Genomic DNA, 21,944 nt, shown 5'->3' with positions numbered 1-21,944 from the left:
TTCAAAAGATTTGTAATTATTTTTCATAGCAGCTCAACCAGTGACATTTTGATAAGAAATAATGGAAGCATTTCTTGTTTGTGGACCTGGACAGGTGGACATTTCTGTTTTTAGTCTGCTTGTTTAGCGTAACTTAATGCAAATATGCTAATTATCAATGATATGGATAATAGATCTAAAATATAGATGGAGACTAATTGGAAATATATCAATCAATCAATCAATCAATCAATCAATCAATTGAAACCTGTCCTGTTCACAGAGCTCATGGAGTGGAGGTTTGAAAACTGAAACAAGGCTGACACCTGCTGGTGAAATGATTCTACAACACTGCTTGAAAATCCTTCTTGACCAGCTCCAGGTATGTTTAGAGACATGGTAGCTTCTTGACCAGCTCCAGGTATGTTTAGAGACATGGTAGCTTCTTGACCAGCTCCAGGTATGTTAGAGACATGGTAGCTTCTTGACCAGCTCCAGGTATGTTTAGAGACATGGTAGCTTCTTGACCAGCGCCAGGTATGTTAGAGACATGGTAGCTTCTTGACCAGCTCCAGGTATGTTTAGAGACATGGTAGCTTCTTGACCAGCTCCAGGTATGTTTAGAGACATGGTAGCTTCTTGACCAGCTCCAGGTATGTTTAGAGACATGGTAGCTTCTTGACCAGCTCCAGGTATGTTTAGAGACATGGTAGCTTCTTGACCAGCTCCAGGTATGTTTAGAGACATGGTAGCTTCTTGACCAGCGCCAGGTATGTTAGAGACATGGTAGCTTCTTGACCAGCTCCAGGTATGTTTAGAGACATGGTAGCTTCTTGACCAGCTCCAGGTATGTTTAGAGACATGGTAGCTTCTTGACCAGCTCCAGGTATGTTTAGAGACATGGTAGCTAGCTGGTATGCTGGACCATAGCTGGTTGGACACATAGTTACGGCAAAGTTTGAATGAATAACTGACAACTAAAAGAGTACTTTCAAACATTTATATTTTTAGCTCAAATAACGTTGTCTAATGTTGAATTGGAACATTTTGGAGTCACTTGGATACATTTAAACACTATGAGAACAAAACACCAGACTCTCACAGGCTTCATTCATTATAGATGTTTATTCCTTCAGATGGGAAGAAGATGGATACATACAGTGATAGAATTACATTCAGAACATATAATAGTATCTCTATGGTAACAGTGATAGAATTACATTCAGAACATATAATAGTATCTCTATGGTAACAGTGATAGAATTACATTCAGAACATATAATAGTATCTCCATGGTAACAGTGATAGAATTACATTCAGAACATATAATAGTATCTCCATGGTAACAGTGATAGAATTACATTCAGAACATATAATAGTATCTCCATGGTAACAGTTACATGGTAGTCAGAACCTGACATACTGTTGGACTATATATTAACAACAGTAATGTCTTTATATCATAAATGAATTAAACTTTATTTTCTACAGAATTCCATTCCCTTTTGTGTGATATACAGACATAGCAGTGAAAGTAGAAGGTAGGATAGAATAGAAAGATTTGACTCTGGGCACCCTGGTCTTCCATGGGGGAATGTACTTTATAGTTGTCTGTGTTACCACTGGACTAAACATCTGTACCACGTACAACGTGAGACATTTACAATCCTCATCACAATCCATTAACATTTTTCCTGCAAACATCTCCCCTTCCGACCTCCCTCTCTCTGCTCTTCTTTCTCTCATTCTGAGAATGACTCCAATGGACATGGATGCTCTGGGAACACCTGGACATCCCCTTGGTAGTGATTCTTCAACATTTTATACAGCTCTGCCAAGGTATGGGGGTTCAATACTTTATTGTTCAGTTCCTCTTTGTTCTCACCCCAGTGTGCTTTAGCCATCCACTTTTTCATCTTGTTGTTGTAACAGCAGTAGGCTGTCCACAGGCGATCTGGGATGTTCACTCGTTTGTTCAGTTTGTTGTTTTCGATGTTGTTGTCACTGGGAAGTGCTCCAGTCACCAAATAGGCCTTGGGTTTACCAGTATTATCTAGACACTGCTTCAGATCCTTTTTAACCTCAAGCTCAATCTTTGCCCAGCTACCTTCATTAAATGTCTTTACTTGAGGAACAGCGTTTGTCAGGGTAAAGGTGGAGTCCTGATTAACAGGTTGGAGAGCAAAAGCTTTAGGAAACATGTGACCTCTGTTCACCTTCTTGATTTTACCATCTATATCATAATCCTGATTGACAGCCTGGTGTGTATAAATGACTCCTGGTTTCTCCAGACTCATAACTGGTTCTACTCCTCCGTCCAGCTGTAAGAACAATATTCATCATTCATTCATAATTCATGCAGTTATACTGTATACAGGCACAGACCTGATATATATTAGACATGTATATTAGACCTGTATATTAGACCTGTATATTAGACCTGTATATTAGACCTGTATATTAGACCTGTATATCAGACCTGACCTGTATATTAGACCTGACCTGTATATTAGACCTGTATATTAGACCTGTATATTAGACCTGTATATCAGACCTGTATATTAGACCTGTATATTAGACCTGTATATTAGACCTGTATATTAGACCTGTATATCAGACCTGTATATCAGACCTGTATATCAGACCTGTATATTAGACCTGTATATTAGACCTGTATATTAGACCTGTATATTAGACCTGTATATTAGACCTGACCTGTATATTAGACCTGTATATTAGACCTGACCTGTATATTAGACCTGACCTGTATATTAGACCTGTATATTAGACCTGTATATTAGACCTGTATATCAGACCTGTATATTAGACCTGTATATCAGACCTGTATATCAGACCTGTATATTAGACCTGTATATTAGACCTGTATATTAGACCTGTATATTAGACCTGTATATTAGACCTGACCTGTATATTAGACCTGTATATTAGACCTGTATATTAGACCTGTATATCAGACCTGTATATTAGACCTGTATATCAGACCTGTATATCAGACCTGTATATTAGACCTGTATATTAGACCTGTATATTAGACCTGTATATTAGACCTGTATATTAGACCTGTATATTAGACCTGTATATCAGACCTGACCTGTATATTAGACCTGTATATTAGACCTGTATATTAGACCTGTATATTAGACCTGTATATTAGACCTGTATATTAGACCTGTCCTGTATATTAGACCTGTATATTAGACCTGTATATTAGACCTGACCTGTATATTAGACCTGACCTGTATATTAGACCTGTATATTAGACCTGTATATTAGACCTGTATATTAGACCTGTATATCAGACCTGACCTGTATATTAGACCTGTATATTAGACCTGACCTGTATATTAGACCTGTATATTAGACCTGTATATCAGACCTGTATATCGGACCTGTATATTAGACCTGTACATTAATTCAGAAAGTATTCAGACCAAATTACTTTTCCACATTTTGTTACGTTACAGACTTATTCTAAAACTGATTCAATTGTTTTTTCCCTCATCAATCTACACACAATACCCCATAATGACAAAGCAAAACCAGGGTCTGAATACTTATGTAAATAAGGTATTTCAGTTTTTTATTTTAGAAACTATCCCTTTAAGGAACGATACAGACATGTAATCTTGCTAGAACAGACAGTAGTAATTGTCTATTGAAGGTTATTGTTCTACCTTGGCATTAAATGTTGATTTGAAAATATGGTTAAATTACCTGAGGTTCAATCATCCATGTATCTGGTCTTTTCCCACTCGATCCAAACCCAGTGAAGGTGTAGGCTGAGAACACAGGGATCATGTTGGTCGTGTCGTAGAGAGTTGCAAACATGTAGGTGTTGCAAACAACCTTTTTCTTCATGTATTTAAACAACTGGCAGATCGGCTTGTAGCGGTTCTGGTCCTTGACTGTCCCATCAACCAAAATACCTGGGAGATTTGGAGTTTTCCCCTCCATGAAGAACTCTTTGCATTCTGGATTGAACTTCTCCACTACACGAGAGAAAGCAGGAGGAAGGAGAGAGAGAAGGAGGAGAGTAGAGAGATGATTCAATACCCCCATCATCACCTGAAGACTGTACACCACAGAGACAAAGATGAAGTTACAGAGACCAGTTGGTAGACTGGAGACTGCTGAGCTGAGTCAGGACAGACTGCTTTAAATAGTTATTACAGAGACCAGTTGGTAGACTGGAGACTGTTGAGCTGAGTCAGGACAGACTGATTTAAATAGTTATTACAGAGACTCCTCCTTCAGATGTCAAGACAGAAAGGGTTGATTTGCATAAACACCTCTGTATGTTTCCATGGAAACTGCTGAAACATTTCATTTACATTTTTACATTTTAGTCATTTAGCAGACGCTCTTATCCAGAGCAACTTACAGTAGAGTGCATACATTTTATTACATTTTTAAATACTGGCCCCCGTGGGAATCGAACCCACAACCCTGGTGTTGCAAGCGCCATGCTCTACCAACTGAGCTTTACCATCATGTGATTCACCTCCTGTAGTTTCTAACACGTATGGACCCAGAACTGAATCACACAATATTATAGTTCTGGGTTAACAAGATTAGACTACTCTAAATAGTGACTGCATCCACACTTTGGTTCTGGTAGAAAAACGTTTTAGGATAAAAACATGACTTTACTCAGCATAGAGTCTGTCAGAAGATACACATCACACTATTACAACAGAGGGACTATTCTGGAATCATGGCTGCTGAAGTAGTTCACAGTAAGAGTTGACACAAGGCTGTGTATGTAGCATTAGAAAATGTGGTTCCTAACAACACTGTGGTTAGAGCAGCACTGGACTGATTAACACCTCAGACTCAGCAGCTGTAGATTCTTCAGTAGAGGAGGCCTTTTCTCAGTCAGAGTAGAGGAGACTGGGGAACAAACCAACACTTTTAGACTTCAGTTTATTAATAATATTTTGTGCAAACATACATATCTCAGCTACCATTACACACTAAGTATGTTCCCAGGACCTACCAGTCATTTACAATTCAACCAAGTGGAGGATATTAAATGTTATAATTGACCCAGTAGGTGAATGTTCCACAGGTCAATAATTTAACAAAAAGACAGGAGGATAGAATATTTACTATAGGGCCTCAAAACCCTTTTTCTTCAATAAAACTAAAAGTCATCAATGGATTTAAACAAAACCTCTCGGGCATGTAGAGAAACTAACCAACCATTATCACATTGAATAAAAGCTTTCTACGTGGTTTCTAACTGGACTTATTTATCTGTTACTACTGACTGTAACGCCCTGGCCATAGAGAGGGGTTTTTTGTTCTTTATTTTGCTTAGGCCAGGGTGTTACATTAGGCGGGGATTCTATGTTCGTTTTCTAGGTTTTTTGTATTTCTTTGTTTTGGGCCATGTGTGGCTCCCAATCAGGCACAGCTGAAGTTCGTTGTTGCTGATTGGGAGTCACACATAAGGAGCATGTTTTTCCTTTGGGTTTTGTGGGTAATTGTTTCTGTTTCTGTTTTGTATTGGAATCAATGTTAGTGATGGCTGTTTAACAGTCTGATGGCCTTCAGATAGAAGCTGTTTTTCAGTCTCTCGGTCCCCGCTTTGATGTACCTGAGCTGACCTCGACATCTGGATGATAGCGGGGTGAACAGGCAGTGGCTCGGGTGGATGTCCTTGATGATCTTTTTGGCCTTCCTGTGACATCGGGTGGTGTAGGTGTCCTGGAGGGCAGGTAGTTTGCCCCCTGGTGATGCATTGTGCAGACCTCACTACCCTCTGGAGAGCCTTACGGTTATGGGCGGAGCAGTTGCCGTACCAGGCGGTGAAACAGCCCGACAGGAAGCTCTCGATTGTGCATCTGTAAAAATTTGTGAGTGTTTTTGGTGACAAGCCGAATTTCTTCAGCCTCCTGAGGTTGAAGAGGCGCTAGTGCGCCTTCTTCACCACGCTGTCTGTGTGGGTGGACCATTTCAGTTTGTCAGTGATGTATACGCCGAAGAACTTTAAACTTTCAACCCTCTCCACTACTGTCCCACCGATGTGGATAAGGGGCTGCTCCCTCTGCTGTTTCCTGAAGTCCACGATCATCTCCTTTGTTTTGTTGACATTGAGTGTGAGGTTATTTTCCTGACACCACACTCCGAGGGCCCTCACCTCCTCCCGTAGGCCGCCTCGTCGTTGTTGGTAATCAAGCCTACCACTGTAGTGTCGTCTGCAAACTTGATGATTGAGTTGTATGCGTGCATGGCCACGCAGTCGTGGGTGAACAGGGAGTACAGGAAAGGGCTGAGAACGCACCCTTGTGGGGACCCAGTGTTGAGGATCAGCGGGGTGGAGATGTTGTTACCTACCCTCACCACCTGGGGGCGGCCCGTCAGGAAGTCCAGGACCCAGTTGCACAGGGCGGGGTCGAGACCCAGGGTCTGTGCAAGGGTGTCAAGCTTAATGATGAGTTTGGAGGGTACTATGGTGTTAAATGCTGAGCTGTCGTCGATGAACAGCATTCTTGCATAGGTATTCCTCTTGTCCAGATGGGTTAGGGCAGTGTGCAGTGTGATTGCGATTGCATCGTCTGTGGACCTATTGGGGCTGTAAGAAATTGGAGTGGGTCTAGGGTGTCAGGAAAGGTGGAGGTGATATGGTTCTTGACTAGTCTCTCAAAGCACTTCACTATGACGGAAGTGAGTGCCAAGGGGCGGTAGTCATTTAGCTCAGTTACCTTCGCTTTCTTGGGAACAGGAACAATGGTGGCCCTCTTGAAGCATGTGGGAACAGCAGACTGGGATAAGGAGTGATTGAATATGTCCGTAAACACACCAGCCAGCTGGTCTGCGCATGCTCTGAGGACGCGGCTGGGGATTCCGTTTGGGCCAGCAGCCTTGCGAGGGTTAAAAACAAAAAATGTGAGGGGTTTACTCACATTTGTGAGATACTGTAAATATCCAATGTTTTCTCTCCCCTCCCTTTTCACTGTAAGGTCTACTACACCTGTTGTATTCGGCGCATGTGACAAATAACATTTGATTTGATTAGGGGAGAGAAAATAACAGCTGGTGCACGATATGTAAGGAAGTCTCGAGTCATTGCTCGACTGAGGTAGTATCTCATGAAAGAGCTGTAGACCACATTACCTACTGAGAGAGTTTTTATCTATATTCTTTGCAGCTGTTTACATACTACAGCAGTCAGAGGCTGGTACCAAGATAGCATTGAATGAGCTGTATTCCACCATAAGCAAACAAGAAAATGCTAAGGGCAAAGTGCAACTGCCAACATTCATTATCCGAAGGGATACATTCTAATGACAAGCATCTCACATAAGCATATTATTGAAATACAACATCTTAATTATCTATGTTACCCAACTAATTCTGATTCATCCGCCACACTTCTCAGGGCTTTGACTGTCCTGTCCTCTTCACTATCTACATGTCTATGTTCTACCATTAACTCTAGCTTTTCTACATCTAAACGTCCATCAAATTCGTACTTATTTCTCCATTTTGGGCCAAAATAAATGTTCCTTTTATCCTTGGATTCAATATATCTCTCTTAATTTCGGGACCTCCTTTGAGGATTTACCACCCATATTATTCAATTACTTTCCTTGTTATTATGGTTATTCTCACAATCGATCTGTGTGCTCTTATTCTCATATGTTTTCACTTGTCCCGGACTACTTCCCATATACCCCTAATAGTCCCAGACTACTTCCCATATACCTCTAATAGTCCCAGACTACTTCCCATATACCTCTAATAGTCCCAGACTACTTCCCATATACCCCTAATAGTCCCAGACTACTTCCCATATACCTCTAATAGTCCCAGACTACTCCCCATATACCTCTAATAGTCCCAGACTACTCCCCATATACCTCTAATAGTCCCAGACTACTTCCCATATATTTATAATAGTCCCAGACTACTTCCCATATTCCTCTAATAGTCCCAGACTACTTCCCATATTCCCCTAATAGTCCCAGACTACTTCCCATATTCCCCTAATAGTCCCGGACTACTTCCCATATACCTCTAATAGTCCCAGACTACTCCCCATATACCTCTAATAGTCCCAGACTACTTCCCATATATTTATAATAGTCCCAGACTACTTCCCATATTCCTCTAATAGTCCCAGACTACTTCCCATATTCCCCTAATAGTCCCAGACTACTTCCCATATTCCCCTAATAGTCCCGGACTACTTCCCATATACCTCTAATAGTCCCAGACTACTCCCCATATACCTCTAATAGTCCCAGACTACTTCCCATATATTTATAATAGTCCCAGACTACTTCCCATATTCCTCTAATAGTCCCAGACTACTTCCCATATTCCCCTAATAGTCCCAGACTACTTCCCATATTCCCCTAATAGTCCCAGACTACTTCCCATACACCCCTAATAGTCCCAGACTACTTCCCATATTCCCCTAATAGTCCCAGACTACTTCCCATATATTTATAATAGTCCCAGACTACTTCCCATATACCCCTAATAGTCCCAGACTACTTCCCATATACCCCTAATAGTCCCAGACTACTTCCCATACACCCCTAATAGTCCCAGACTACTTCCCATATTCCCCTAATAGTCCCAGACTACTTCCCATATTCCTCTAATAGTCCCAGACTACTTCCCATATTCCCCTAATAGTCCCAGACTACTTCCCATATTCCCCTAATAGTCCCAGACTACTTCCCATATATTTATAATAGTCCCAGACTACTTCCCATATTCCTCTAATAGTCCCAGACTACTTCCCATATATTTATAATAGTCCCAGACTACTTCCCATATTCCTATAATAGTCACAGACTACTTCCCATATTCCCCTAATAGTCACAGACTACTTCCCATATTCCCCTAATAGTCCCAGACTACTTCCCATATTCCCCTAATAGTCCCAGACTACTTCCCATATTCCTCTAATAGTCCCAGACTACTTCCCATATTCCTATAATAGTCACAGACTACTTCCCATATATTTATAATAGTCCCAGACTACTTCCCATATTCCTCTAATAGTCCCAGACTATTTCGATACGGGGTAGTTTCTTTTGGTAATGGCCTCAACTACCTTGAGTCATTGAGGACCCAATTTCATTCACTACTCAGCCCCCCGTTTTATATTTATCTAGATACTTTGTTACTTTTGAACTTTTTCTATATAAACTTCTAAAAACGCTATACTGAATATGAATCCTCCTGGACTTTGTCACGTCCTGACCAGTAATAGGGGTTATTTGTTATTGTAGTTTGGTCAGGACGTGGCAGAGGGTATTTGTTTTAGGTGGTTCGGGGCGGTTGTGTGTTTAGTGGTGTGTTTGATTTATTATTCTGTGTTTTTTGGGCAATGTTCTATGTTTATGTATTTCTATGTTTAGTCTAGTTATTTGTATTTCTATTTTTAGGTAATTGGGGGTTGGACTCTCAATTGGAGGCAGGTGTTTTCTAGTTGCCTCTGATTGAGAGTCCTATATATAGGTATGTGTTTGTTTGAGTATTTTGTGGGAGATTATGTGCTGTGTATAGCTTTGTGCCTTACCGGCCTGTTATTTGTCGTTGTGTTTTCTGTATACGTGTTTATTTTGGTTTTTCCTTCTTTGCCGTTAATAAAAGAAGATGAGTGTACATATACCCGCTGCGTTTTGGTCCACTTTACCCTACGACAACCGTGACAGAATCTCCCACCAACCAAGGACCAAGCAGCGGAGGAAGGAGCAACGGGTGGACTGTCAGGAGCAGCACCTGGAGTGGAGAAAACAGCGCGCTCGGGAGGTAATGGCATCCTGGTCGCTGGAGGTATTAGAGGCAAGGATTGACTGGACGTGGGTACAACTACTCGACCAATGTGACAGCCTGCCTGGGAAGCAGGTAAAGGTGGAGAGGACGCCCCAATATTTTTTTTGGGGGGGGCACACGGGTAGTTTGGCTGGGCAAGAATTAAGCCCTAAGCCAAATCCCCGTGCTTTTGTTGAGCAACCTTTGACTGGACAGGTCCCGTGCTTCGGGATATTGCGTACTGTGGAGAGGCCAAGTGTTTTTAGGCCGGTGTGCACAGTGCCAGTGCCCCGCATTTGCCAGGGGGAATTGGGCACCCAGCCAGTACGGGCGTTGCCAGTCCTGCGCTCGAGACCGCCAGTGCGCCTCTACGGTCCATTGCATCAGCCCAGTCCAGTACATCCTGTTCCCGCTCCTCGCACTAGCCTTGAAGTGAGTGTATCCAGTCTGATACCTCCAATACCAGTACCACGCACTAGGCTTCCAGTGCGTCAGCCCAGTTCAGTACGTCCTGTTCCCGCTCCTCGCACTAGTCTTGAAGTGCGTGCCTCAAGTCTGATACCTCCAGTACCAGCACCACGCATCAGGCTTCCAGTGCGTCAGCCCAGTCCCGAGCTTCCGGCAACAGTGCCTCGTCCAGAGTGTCCGGAGACAGTGCCTCGTCCAGAGTGTCCGGAGACAGTGCCTCGTCCAGAGTGTCCGGAACCAAGAATCGGCCTACAGTCCGGAACCGAGTGAGTCGGCCTACAGTCCGGAACCGAGTGAGTCTGCCTACAGTCCGGAACCGAGTGAGTCGGCCTACAGTCCGGAGCTCCCAGAGACGCTCTACAGCCCTGAGCATTCAGCAGGGGTGGACAGGTTGGGTGGGGGAAGTAGACCAGAGCCTGAGCCACCTCCAGTATAGGTGGGTTGGGGAGGGGGGGGGTGTAGCACAGTAGTCGTTGTTGACGGCAGCCACCCTCGCTTCCCTCCCTTTAGTTAGGGGTTTATTTTGGGGTTTTTTGTTGAGGTGCATACAGGGTCTGCACCTTTGGGGGGGGGTAATGTCACGTCCTGACCAGTAATAGGGGTTATTTGTTATTGTAGTTTGGTCAGGACGCGGCAGAGGGTATTTGTTTTAGGTGGTTTCGGGGTGGTTGTTTGTTTAGTGGTGTGTTTGATTTATTATTCCGGGTTTTTTGGGAAATGTTCTATGTTTATGTATTTCTATGTTTAGTCTAGTTATTTGTATTTCTATGTTTAGGTAATTGGGGGTTGGACTCTCAATTGGAGGCAGGTGTTTTCTAGTTGCTTCTGATTAAGAGTCCTATATATAGGTATGTGTTTGTTTGAGTATTTTGTGGGGGATTGTGTTCTTGTTTAGCTGTGTGTGCCTGAGAAGACTGTCAAGTTCGTTTAGTTTTCTTGCATACGTTTTTCTGTTTTTCCTTCTTCACTAAATAAAAAGAAGATGAGTATACATTTTCCCGCTGCGTTTTGGTCTACACCCTACGACAACCGTGACAGACTTTAGTAATTATCACCTTACCTACACAAGATTTATAACAATGTATACGTCTAATGCAAGTTTAGATCCTACCCCCAAAATCCATGAATAAAGACTACTGACCTTAATCTTGCAGCTGAGATTTCAATGTAGGTTGGATCTCGTCACCGTTTCTGTCGCATACCAATTCGCCATCGGTCTGTAAAAAAAACCCAGTCTGGGGCCAGGTCTTTAATCTATGGATATCTCATCCGCCCGTGCACGGTTTCGGTGTCTCCATGGAACGACAGAAAAAGGTATTGAGATCCGGCTCGAAGGACCAAGCTGTCATAAGAATTTTTCAATCCCAATGATGATAACTAACAATCAATAAGCTTTGACTAATCCCCAAGGTTTGTAAGACACTGGGTTAATAATAATTAGGCAAAGACTCAGCTTCTGCAAAAGGTCCGTACAGTTTAATTCAGAGAAGGTTCTGAAGTTCATAATCCAAAGACATCCATTTTATAGTTCACTCCCTACTTACACACATACATAAACACGAATAGTAGATATCCTACGCACATACATACACACGAATAGTAGATATCCTACGCACATACATACACACGAATAGTAGATATCCTACGCACATACATACACACGAATAGTAGATATCCTACACACATACATACACACGAACGGTAGGTGAGTTGTATCCCTCCCCAGAGTTCTCACCACTGTTTATCACTACCCAGCACTGTCCATTCCATTCCCCCGAGATTAGAGAAACTATGAGAAGTATTGCCTGTCCTATCATAAGTTCCTCAGAGTTTTAGCCAGGTCGGGCCAAACACAGTCTAATTGTTCTCGGTATTTTCTTAGGCACACACATACAGATCTCTTCCTCACAGGTCTCTACTAAACCTTATGGGACTTACGTTTAGTACTTTAATTATTCATTATACATGCTACATAAACTAATAATCACTAATAGTTAGGTTTCAGGGTAGAATTATTTAATCATTACATTTAAACATATAAATCCCTTATCAGGGATGTCTTCTACATCCTGAAATATATTCCTAGGGGGGGGATGTCTTCTACATCCTGAAATATATTCCTGAGGGGGATGTCTTCTTCATCCTGATTTACATTCCTGGGGGAGATGTCTTCTACATCCTGAAAAATATTCCTGAGGGGATGTCTTCTACATCCTGAAATATATTCCCGGGGGGATGTCTTCTACATCCTTGTCACGTCCTGACCATAGTAAGTTGTTATTTTCTATGGTAGAGTGGTCAGGGCGTGACAGGGGGTGTTTATCTGTTTTTGTATGTCTATGTTCTATGTTTAGACTTTTTGTTGTCTTTTTTTTCTACTGTATTATTGACTGTATGTTTGTTTATTCCATGTGTAACTGTGTTGTTGAATGTGTCGAACTGCTTTGCTTTATCTTGGACAGGTCGCAGTTGTAAATGAGAACTTGTTCTCAACTAGCCTACCTGGTTAAATAAAGGTGAAATAAAAATAATAATTTAAAAAACACAAAAAGAAAGAAGAAACGTATCTAATATAGACTATAGCCTATACCTACTCTAAGAAACCTATCTGATATAGCCTATAGCCTAGACCTACTCTAAGAAACATATCTGATATAGCCTATAGCCTAGAATAAATAAATAAATAAATATCTCCTGGTCTGTTGAACAAAGTGATTTTCCTTGTAACTGGGGCCATACTGACACACACACACACACACACACACACACACACACACACACACACACACACACACACACATACATACACACACACACACACAGACACTTTCTGCAGTGATTGGCATTATAATGTAATTTATGTATTTATGTTCTATTGTACAGAGTTGTCTACTGTTGTCTGTCGCCCCCAGTGGTTCTTTGTTGTAATTACGAACTTATTTCCTTCCCAAATGGTACCTTATTGTAGTGCACTATAAAGGGAATAGGGGGCCATTAGGGACGTATCTAACTGGAATATGTTGTTGCACTACGTCCTAATGATTAGCTCTGGTCCAGGGTGTGACGTGCATCTTGATGGTGCTGAACCGTCTTGATGGATATAACACCCTGGACCAGAGCTACCTAACAATACACAGCTGGATAAGTCCTGTTATCTGATATTCTGAATAATGTTGTATTTTATACGTTGTTAAACTGATATAAAAGGAGAAACCAGCCCACTGCTCTTGCTAGTATCACTGCTCTTTATTCAGCTGTCCGTATCGGCCTCAAGGCCTTCCTCAGAGCTGTGTGAGTGTTTTGTCGTTTGGACCCTTATGTAGACATTACATCGAATGGGGTTGGAGTCGAGGGGAAATAAACATGTGTTACCAAAAATAACAATGTGCATTTCATAAGTATTCTAATAAAGTGTGTACATAAAACGTGTTAAACACTTCCAGGACCGGACCTGGACGTTCTGCCCCCCAATGTGTTTGGGTCCATTTTTTCTCAGCTAAACGTCGGAGGAACAGAACATAATAGCAGCCCAGATAATATTCCTCTGCTACAAATTAAACACCATTTAACACATCTGGTTAGTAGGCTATATAATCAGTTCAATGTCAATAACATAGCCTGGTATATCTGATTACATTGATAAAATCACCAATGGCCCGGATGTTCTGCCATCCTAGACGAGAGAAAAATAATGACATCTTAGACATCCTGATGAATCTAAGCATGGCACTTTCAAAAGTGACCTTTCCACCCAGACAGAGGCTCTACTGTCGCAGAAAACTGTAAGCTTCAACTGCTGGCTTCTCGTCCGTTGTAAAACCCAACAACAGAAGTGATTCCTTAAAAGCTGCCTGGGTTTAAACAAACTTCTTCTAGTTTTAAGAGAGAGAAAATCTCTTCCCAAACACGGAGGTATTCAGAACCAAACACACCAAGCCCTTCCCAGACACTGAGGTATTTAATCAGTACCAAACACACCAAGCCCTTCCCAGACACGGAGGTATTTAATCAGAAACAAACACACCAAGCCCTTCCCAGACACGGAAGTATTTAATCAGTACCAAACACACCAAGCCCTTCCCAGACACAGAGGTATTTAATCAGAACCAAACACACCAAGCCCTTCCCAGACACGGATGTATTTAATCAGAACCAAACACACCAAGCCTTTCCCAGACACGGAGGTATTTAATCAGAACCAAACACACCAAGCCCTTCCCAGACACGGAGGTATTTAATCAGAACCAAACACACCAAGCCCTTCCCAGACACGGAGGTATTTAATCAGAACCAAACACACCAAGCCCTTCCCAGACAAGGAGGTATTTAATCAGAACCAAACACACCAAGCCCTTCCCAGACACGGAGGTATTTAATCAGAACCAAACACACCAATCCCTTCCCAGACACGGAGGTATTTAATCAGAACCAAACACACCAAGCCCTTCCCAGACACGGAGGTATTTAATCAGAACCAAACACACCAAGCCCTTCCCAGACACAGAGGTATTTAATCAGAACCAAACACACCAAGCCCTTCCCAGACACGGAGGTATTTAATCAGAACCAAACACACCAAACCCTTCCCAGACACGGAGGTATTTAATCAGAACCAAACACACCAAGCCCTTCCCAGACACGGAGATATTTAATCAGAACCAAACACACCAAGCCCTTCCCAGACACGGAGGTATTTAATCAGAACCAAACACACCAAGCCCTTCCCAGACACGGAGGTATTTAATCAGAACCAAACACACCAAGCCCTTCCCAGACACGGAGGTATTTAATCAGAACAAAACACACCAAGCCCTTCCCAGACACGGAGGTATTTAATCAGTACATGGGACAGTATTGGAGTATATGTCTATACCGACATCTATGGAGGATAATTGTGTCCGTCAAACAGGGAGTCTCACCACTTATTTATTGGAGGATGAAGAAATAAGCTCCAATTATCAGTGTAATTGTGTGTTTATGACCGTTAACATGTTGTGTGGACGCGTGTACATATAGGAGGTTCCTTACCAGGCAGAAGGGAATTTTACTTGAACCGCTGCATCGGAGAGTTACAATGTTGCTGTCACTGTGCAACCTACTACCTACAGTAGGAAAACGGGTTTCTGATTAATAATATCACACCTGTTATCACACATGGAACGACCCCATAAATGTTACAATTACAATAAAAATAACACTTTTATATAACATATTGAACATATATTTTAATATTCCTGTAGAACTGTAAAATACAGTAAGATCATTTGAGCTTTGGAAACAAGCGCTTTCATAAATGCATGGCGGGCCTCGTTTTGCTGTAGCAGTGTAAAATAAGCTTTCTGTCAATGACCCAGCCTTAATGAATGATGTTTATTTCCATATCGAATGTGATGGTCCAACATCAGCATGTATTTATTGTGTAGAGTGGCCTCTTTCCTCTGCTGTGGTGCTGCATTGCAGTCAGCGATGTTTTCTCTCGGTAGCTGTCCATGGTCCTGAAATCAAATCATGTGAGTTTGCTTGGACAGCAGCCTGATCTCCAGCTCCTTCCACCTCTGGAAACTATCTGGGTGGTCATGTGACTTATCATGAGAGGCTGAGGAGGAGACACTGATTCCTCCAGTCCCTGGTTCCATCCCTGACCAGCGCAGATTTACACTCTTGTGAAAAAAGTTTGCAGCAAAACCAGAAGGCTGCATCGTTTTTCTTGGAATAGACAAGCCTTGGTCTCTCCACTCTCTCCCCGTTCACCATCCTCATATTGTAGTTGGCCACCGAAAACTGTCGTTGCCCCTCATCTCTTGGTAAATTCCCCTCCTTCTCCTGATGTGGCCCAGCCTGCACTAACATATCCCGTAAAGATCCATTTCATCATTAAGACCTTTAGGGAATAATGTCTGGAGGGTGAAAATCCCAAAACATTCTCATTAGCTCAGTGTTATATCACCTCCCCTGTCTGATATCTTGACTTTCTCTATGTCACACAACCTAAAGGTAGAAATGTCATGTTTTAGGTCATTACAATGTACTGCGACTGGATAATCCCTGTCTTTACTCCTGATTTAACTTTTATGTTCACTAATTCTCTGCGATAACGAGAGGTTTTACCTACATAACACAGCCCACATGGACATGTAATAATGTAGATAACATGGGTGGTGGACCAGGTAATGATGTCATTTATTTGGACCTGTTTTCCTGTATATGGGTGGTAGAAACATTCACACTTCATCATATTGTTGTACTGAGCTCAGCATCTGCATTTATAGCTGCCATTCAGAAGAGGGCGTAAAGAGCCTGGCTCGTTTTCTTTTGCGTTTGGCATGGACCATTTTGTAGCGTAAATTGCATCATCTCCTATATACAATAAGTGGTGGGTTCTTACATGTCCATGACCTCTCCTATATACAATACGGGGTGGGTTCTTACATGTCCACGACCTCTCCTATATTCAATACGGGGTGGGTTCTTACATGTCCATGACCTCTCCTATATACAATACGGGGTGGGTTCTTACATGTCCATAACCTCTCCTATATACAATACGGGGTGGGTTCTTACATGTCCATGACCTCTCCTATATTCAATACGGGGTGGGTTCTTACATGTCCACGACCTCTCCTATATACAATACGGGATGGGTTGTTAAATTGAGCTGGCAGAGCTGGGTTCGATGATAAAACATGACAATGGTTTTAAGGAGTTATGTCATCCATGAAGAACTTCTCACAATCTGCAACGTCACTGAACTTCACCACTCGGTCTGTGTATCTGTCTGTCTGTCATTCTGTCTGTGTATCTGTCTGTCTGTCATTCTGTCTGTGTATCTGTCTGTCTGTCATTCTGTCTGTGTATCTGTCTGTCTGTCATTCTGTCTGTGTATCTGTCTGTCTGTCATTCTGTCTGTGTATCTGTCTGTCTGTCATTCTGTCTGTCATTCTGTCTGTGTATCTGTCTGTCTGTCATTCTGTCTGTCTGTCATTCTGTCTGTGTGTCAGTCTGTGTATCTGTCTGTCTGTCAGTCTGTGTATCTGTCTGTCTGTCAGTCTGTGTATCTGTCTGTCTGTCTGTCTGTCTGTCTGTCTGTCTGTCTGTCCGTCTGTCTGTCATTCTGTCATTCTGTCTGTGTATCTGTCTGTCTGTCATTCTGTCTGTCTGCCATTCTGTCTGTGTATCTGTCTGTCTGTCATTCTGTCTGTCTGTCATTCTGTCTGTGTATCTGTCTGTCTGTCATTCTGTCTGTGTATCTGTCTGTCTGTCATTCTGTCTGTCTGTCTGTCATTCTGTCTGTCTGTCTGTCTGTCTGTCTGTCTGTCTGTCATTCTGTCTGTGTATCTGTCTGTCTGTCATTCTAAAGGTCTGTCATTCTGTCTGTGTGTCTGTCTGTCTGTCTGTCTGTCTGTCTGTCTGTCTGTCTGTCTGTCTGTCTGTCTGTCATTCTGTCTGTGTATCTGTCTGTGTATCTGTCTGTGTATCTGTCTGTCTGTCATTCTGTCTGTCTGTCATTCTGTCTGTGTATCTGTCTGTCTGTCATTCTGTCTGTGTATCTGTCTGTCTGTCATTCTGTCTGTGTATCTGTCTGTCTGTCATTCTGTCTGTGTATCTGTCTAGATTTAGGTTCCCAAGGAAGGTTCTCCTGATAGCGCTCAAACCCGTCTGGATCTTGACACTCTGAACGTACGTTTTGCATCACATCTCTGACACCAGATATTATATTTATTGTATTTTGTACATTGTAAAACGGTTTTTTCTTTTTGTTTGCTGCAAAAACTGAAAAACCTGCTTAGAACGAAATACTGCTGTGAAACCTACAGGAGCCGTATCTTAATTTGATCATCCTGTTGTTGAAGGAATTTTCTAGCACAAAATGAAATGCTAATTTGTAACGTATTCCAGGTTAAAAAGGCTTCTAAAGTTTGTATTGATTTCTTTAAAAATGTCAGACTTCATTTGACCTAACTGTTTTTGTAACAACCCCTACAAAACATGTCCATTAATTATAAACAACAAAACAATTACAATTTCCTGTTGCTGCAGGATCCTTTTCTTGCTGCGTGAAACTGTCTCAAATGAATATATGGCATCTCTCTCTCTTTTTCTCTCTGCCTCCCACTCTCTCTTTATCTATCTCTGCCTCTCTCTCTCTCTCTCTCTCGACCTACTCATCCAAGGTATTTTTTCTATAGACTACTAAAGTGACACGTAATTTTCCAGGAAGTAGCATTGTAGTATTTTGTTGTCTTTCTGAATAGTCTTCAATGTGCAAAATCGCATCGCAAAGGTCTTCAAGCCAAATAATCCATAAAAGGAATCCAGGCAGAGGTAAATTCACCCAAAACATATGTATTTTATATATATATTGTAAAGGACCGTGTTTTCACAAATGTTATGATATAAACGTCAAGCCATTTCTAAAGATTTGGGGACACGACCCGGAAGTAAAATGGAAGGGGCTGTTAATTTCACAGAGTATTACTGAAATCACTTGTGGAAAAACATCAGCTTTTCCCTACATTGGTTCTCCTTTCATCCCCCACGGTCAGTCTGTCTCTCTGACCTCAGCATCAGGTCAGTCTGTATCTCTTACCTCAGCATCAGGTCAGTCTGTCTCTCTTACCTCAGCGTCAGGTCAGTCTGTCTCTCTTACCTCAGCTTCAGGTCAGTCTTTCTCTCTTACCTCAGCGTCAGGTCAGTCTGTCTCTCTGACCTCAGCGTCAGGTCAGCCTGTCTCTCTGACCTCAGCGTCAGGTCAGCCTGTCTCTCTTACCTCAGCGTCAGGTCAGTCTGTCTCTCTGACCTCAGCGTCAGGTCAGTCTGTCTCTCTGACCTCAGCGTCAGGTCAGTCTGTCTCTCTTACCTCAGCGTCAGGTCAGTCTGTCTCTCTAACCTCAGCGTCAGGTCAGTCTGTCTGTCTCTCTTACCTCAGCGTCAGGTCAGTCTGTCTCTCTGACCTCAGCGTCAGGTCAGCCTGACTCTCTTACCTCAGCATCAGGTCAGTCTGTCTCTCTTACCTCAGCTTCAGGTCAGTCTGTCTCTCTTACCTCAGCGTCAGGTGTCTTTAGTTGCCTTCCACTGAATGCAGAGAAACATTTTGTAATATTTTTTACAGCAGCTCATCCAGTGACATTTTGATGAGAAATAATAGTATTTATTGTTTGTGGACTTGGACAAAAGGGGGACATTTCCTGGTTCAAGTGTAGCTGAAAGTGGGATGAAAATTCTGTCTCACAATCTGTTTGAAGTCTGCTGGTTTAGCGTAACTGAATGCAAATATGCTAATTATCAATGATATGGATAATAGATATAAAACACAGATGGTGACTAATTGTACATATATCAATCAATTGAAACCTGTTCTGTTCACAGAGCTCATGGACGTTTGAAAACTAGAACAAGGCTGCCACCTGCTGGTGAGATGATTCTACAACACTGTTTGAAAATCCTTCTTGACCAGCTCCAGGTATGTTTAGAGACATGGTAGCTTCTTGACCAGCTCCAGGTATGTTTTGAGACATGGTAGCTTCTTGACCAGCTCCAGGTATGTTTTGAGACATGGTAGCTTCTTGACCAGCTCCAGGTATGTTTAGAGACATGGTAGCTTCTTGACCAGCTCCAGGTATGTTTAGAGACATGGTAGCTTCTTGACCAGCTCCAGGTATGTTTAGAGACATGGTAGCTTCTTGACCAGCTCCAGGTATGTTTTGAGACATGGCAGCTTCTTGACCAGCTCCAGGTATGTTTTGAGACATGGTAGCTAGCTGATATGCTGGACCATAGCTGGTTGGACACATTGTTACGGCAAAGTTTGAATGAACAACTGACAACTAAAATAGTGCTTTCAATCACTTATGTTTTTAGCTCAAATAACGTTGTCTAATGTTGAATTGGAACATTTTGGAGTCACTTGGATACATTTACACACTATGAGAACAAAACACCAGACTCTCACAGGCTTCATTCACTATAGATGTTTATTCCTTCAGATGGGAAGAAGATGGATGCATACAGTGATAGAATTACATTCAGAACATATAATAGTATCTCTATGGTAACAGTGATAGAATTACATTCAGAACATATAATAGTATCTCTATGGTAACAGTGATAGAATTACATTCAGAACATATAACAGTATCTCTTTTTACATTTGATAGAGTATAGACTATAGATATATATAGACATAGAAGAGAAAAGTATTACCATTGAAAGTGTACATATCTTGACATGTAACCATTATAACCATTATAACCCTCACTACCATTATAACCCTCACTACCATTATAACCATCACTACCATTATAACCCTCACTACCATTATAACCCTCATTACCATTACAACCCTCATTACCATTATAACCCTCACTACCATTATAACCCTCACTACCATTATAACCCTCATTACCATTACAACCCTCACTACCATTATAACCCTCACTACCATTATAACCCTCATTACCATTATAACCCTCATTACCATTACAACCCTCATTACCATTATAACCCTCACTACCATTATAACCCTCATTACCATTACAACCCTCATTACCATTACAACCCTCACTACCATTATAACCCTCATTACCATTATAACCCTCACTACCATTACAACCCTCACTACCATTATAACCCTCACTACCATTATAACCCTCATTACCATTATAACCCTCACTACCATTATAACCCTCACTACCATTACAACCCTCACTACCATTACAACCCTCACTACCATTATAACCCTCATTACCATTATAACCCTCACTACCATTACAACCCTCACTACCATTATAACCCTCATTACCATTATAACCCTCATTACCATTACAACCCTCATTACCATTATAACCCTCACTACCATTACAACCCTCATTACCATTATAACCCTCACTACCATTATAACCCTCATTACCATTACAACCCTCATTACCATTACAACCCTCATTACCATTACAACCCTCACTACCATTATAACCCTCATTACCATTACAACCCTCATTACCATTATAACCCTCATTACCATTACAACCCTCACTACCATTATAACCCTCACTACCATTATAACCCTCACTACCATTACAACCCTCACTACCATTATAACCCTCACTACCATTACAACCCTCACTACCAATTTAACCCTGATATTCATGACTCTAACAGTAATGATAGTTTGTTGATATGCTGTGATCATCTGTACCCAGATCATCCAAAGAACCTTCCAGATCTATTTCTCATTGAATTGTAAAGATTCCTCACTACGGAAGAAATTCTTCCATCTGGGTCTTGGACAATCTTCTGGGTCAGGGGGAAGTGGTAGGTTCAGGTTATCTTGGACAATCTTCTGGGTCAGGGGGAAGTGGTAGGTTCAGGTTATCTTGGACAATCTTCTGGGTCAGGGGGAAGTGGTAGGTTCAGGTTATCTTGGACAATCTTCTGGGTCAGGGGGAAGTGGTAGGTTCAGGTTATCTTGGACAATTTGTTGGGAACACCTTGACAAGAACACCTTTACGATATTTGTTCAACATCTCTTCGAGTTTTCCCAAGGTTACTGGATTCACTGTATTCTTCTTTATCTCCTTGTTCCACTGCCAGTGTGCTTCGGCTATCCGCTTGTTCATCTTCCTGTTGTAACAGCAGTAGGCTGTCCACAGGAGCTCTGGGATGTTCACTCGTTTGTTCAGTGTGTTGTTGCTGCTGGGAACTGC

At 41.9% G+C, this 21,944-nt stretch overlaps 1 protein-coding gene across 1 annotated transcript; it reads right to left on the bottom strand.

Annotated features, from left to right (window-relative positions):
- Nucleotides 1-1,667: 1,667 nt before the first annotated feature.
- LOC115194909 (endonuclease domain-containing 1 protein-like) lies at nucleotides 1,668-4,237 on the bottom strand. Its single transcript, XM_029754829.1, has 2 exons — nucleotides 3,715-4,237; nucleotides 1,668-2,300 (listed from the first exon to the last, which is right to left on the bottom strand). The coding sequence occupies exons 1-2, from the start codon at nucleotides 4,060-4,062 to the stop codon at nucleotides 1,722-1,724; spliced, it is 927 nt and encodes a 308-aa protein (XP_029610689.1). The 5' UTR covers nucleotides 4,063-4,237; the 3' UTR covers nucleotides 1,668-1,721.
- Between the last annotated feature and the right edge of the window lie 17,707 nt (nucleotides 4,238-21,944).

This window comes from Salmo trutta, chromosome 5 (genome assembly GCF_901001165.1).
Source record: "Salmo trutta chromosome 5, fSalTru1.1, whole genome shotgun sequence".
In the NCBI taxonomy this organism is placed as follows: domain Eukaryota; kingdom Metazoa; phylum Chordata; class Actinopteri; order Salmoniformes; family Salmonidae; genus Salmo; species Salmo trutta.
Note: the sequence above shows the minus strand (reverse complement) of the source record. Positions and strands in the feature narration are given on the sequence as shown.

Coding starts and splice junctions, on each gene's coding strand:
- LOC115194909 (XM_029754829.1), bottom strand. CDS start 4,062: ATGATGGGGGTATTGAATCATCTCTCTACTCTCCTCCTTCTCTCTCTC. Junction 2,301..3,714: donor CATGGATGATTGAACCTCAG/GTAATTTAACCA, acceptor TTGTTCTTACAG/CTGGACGGAGGAGTAGAACC.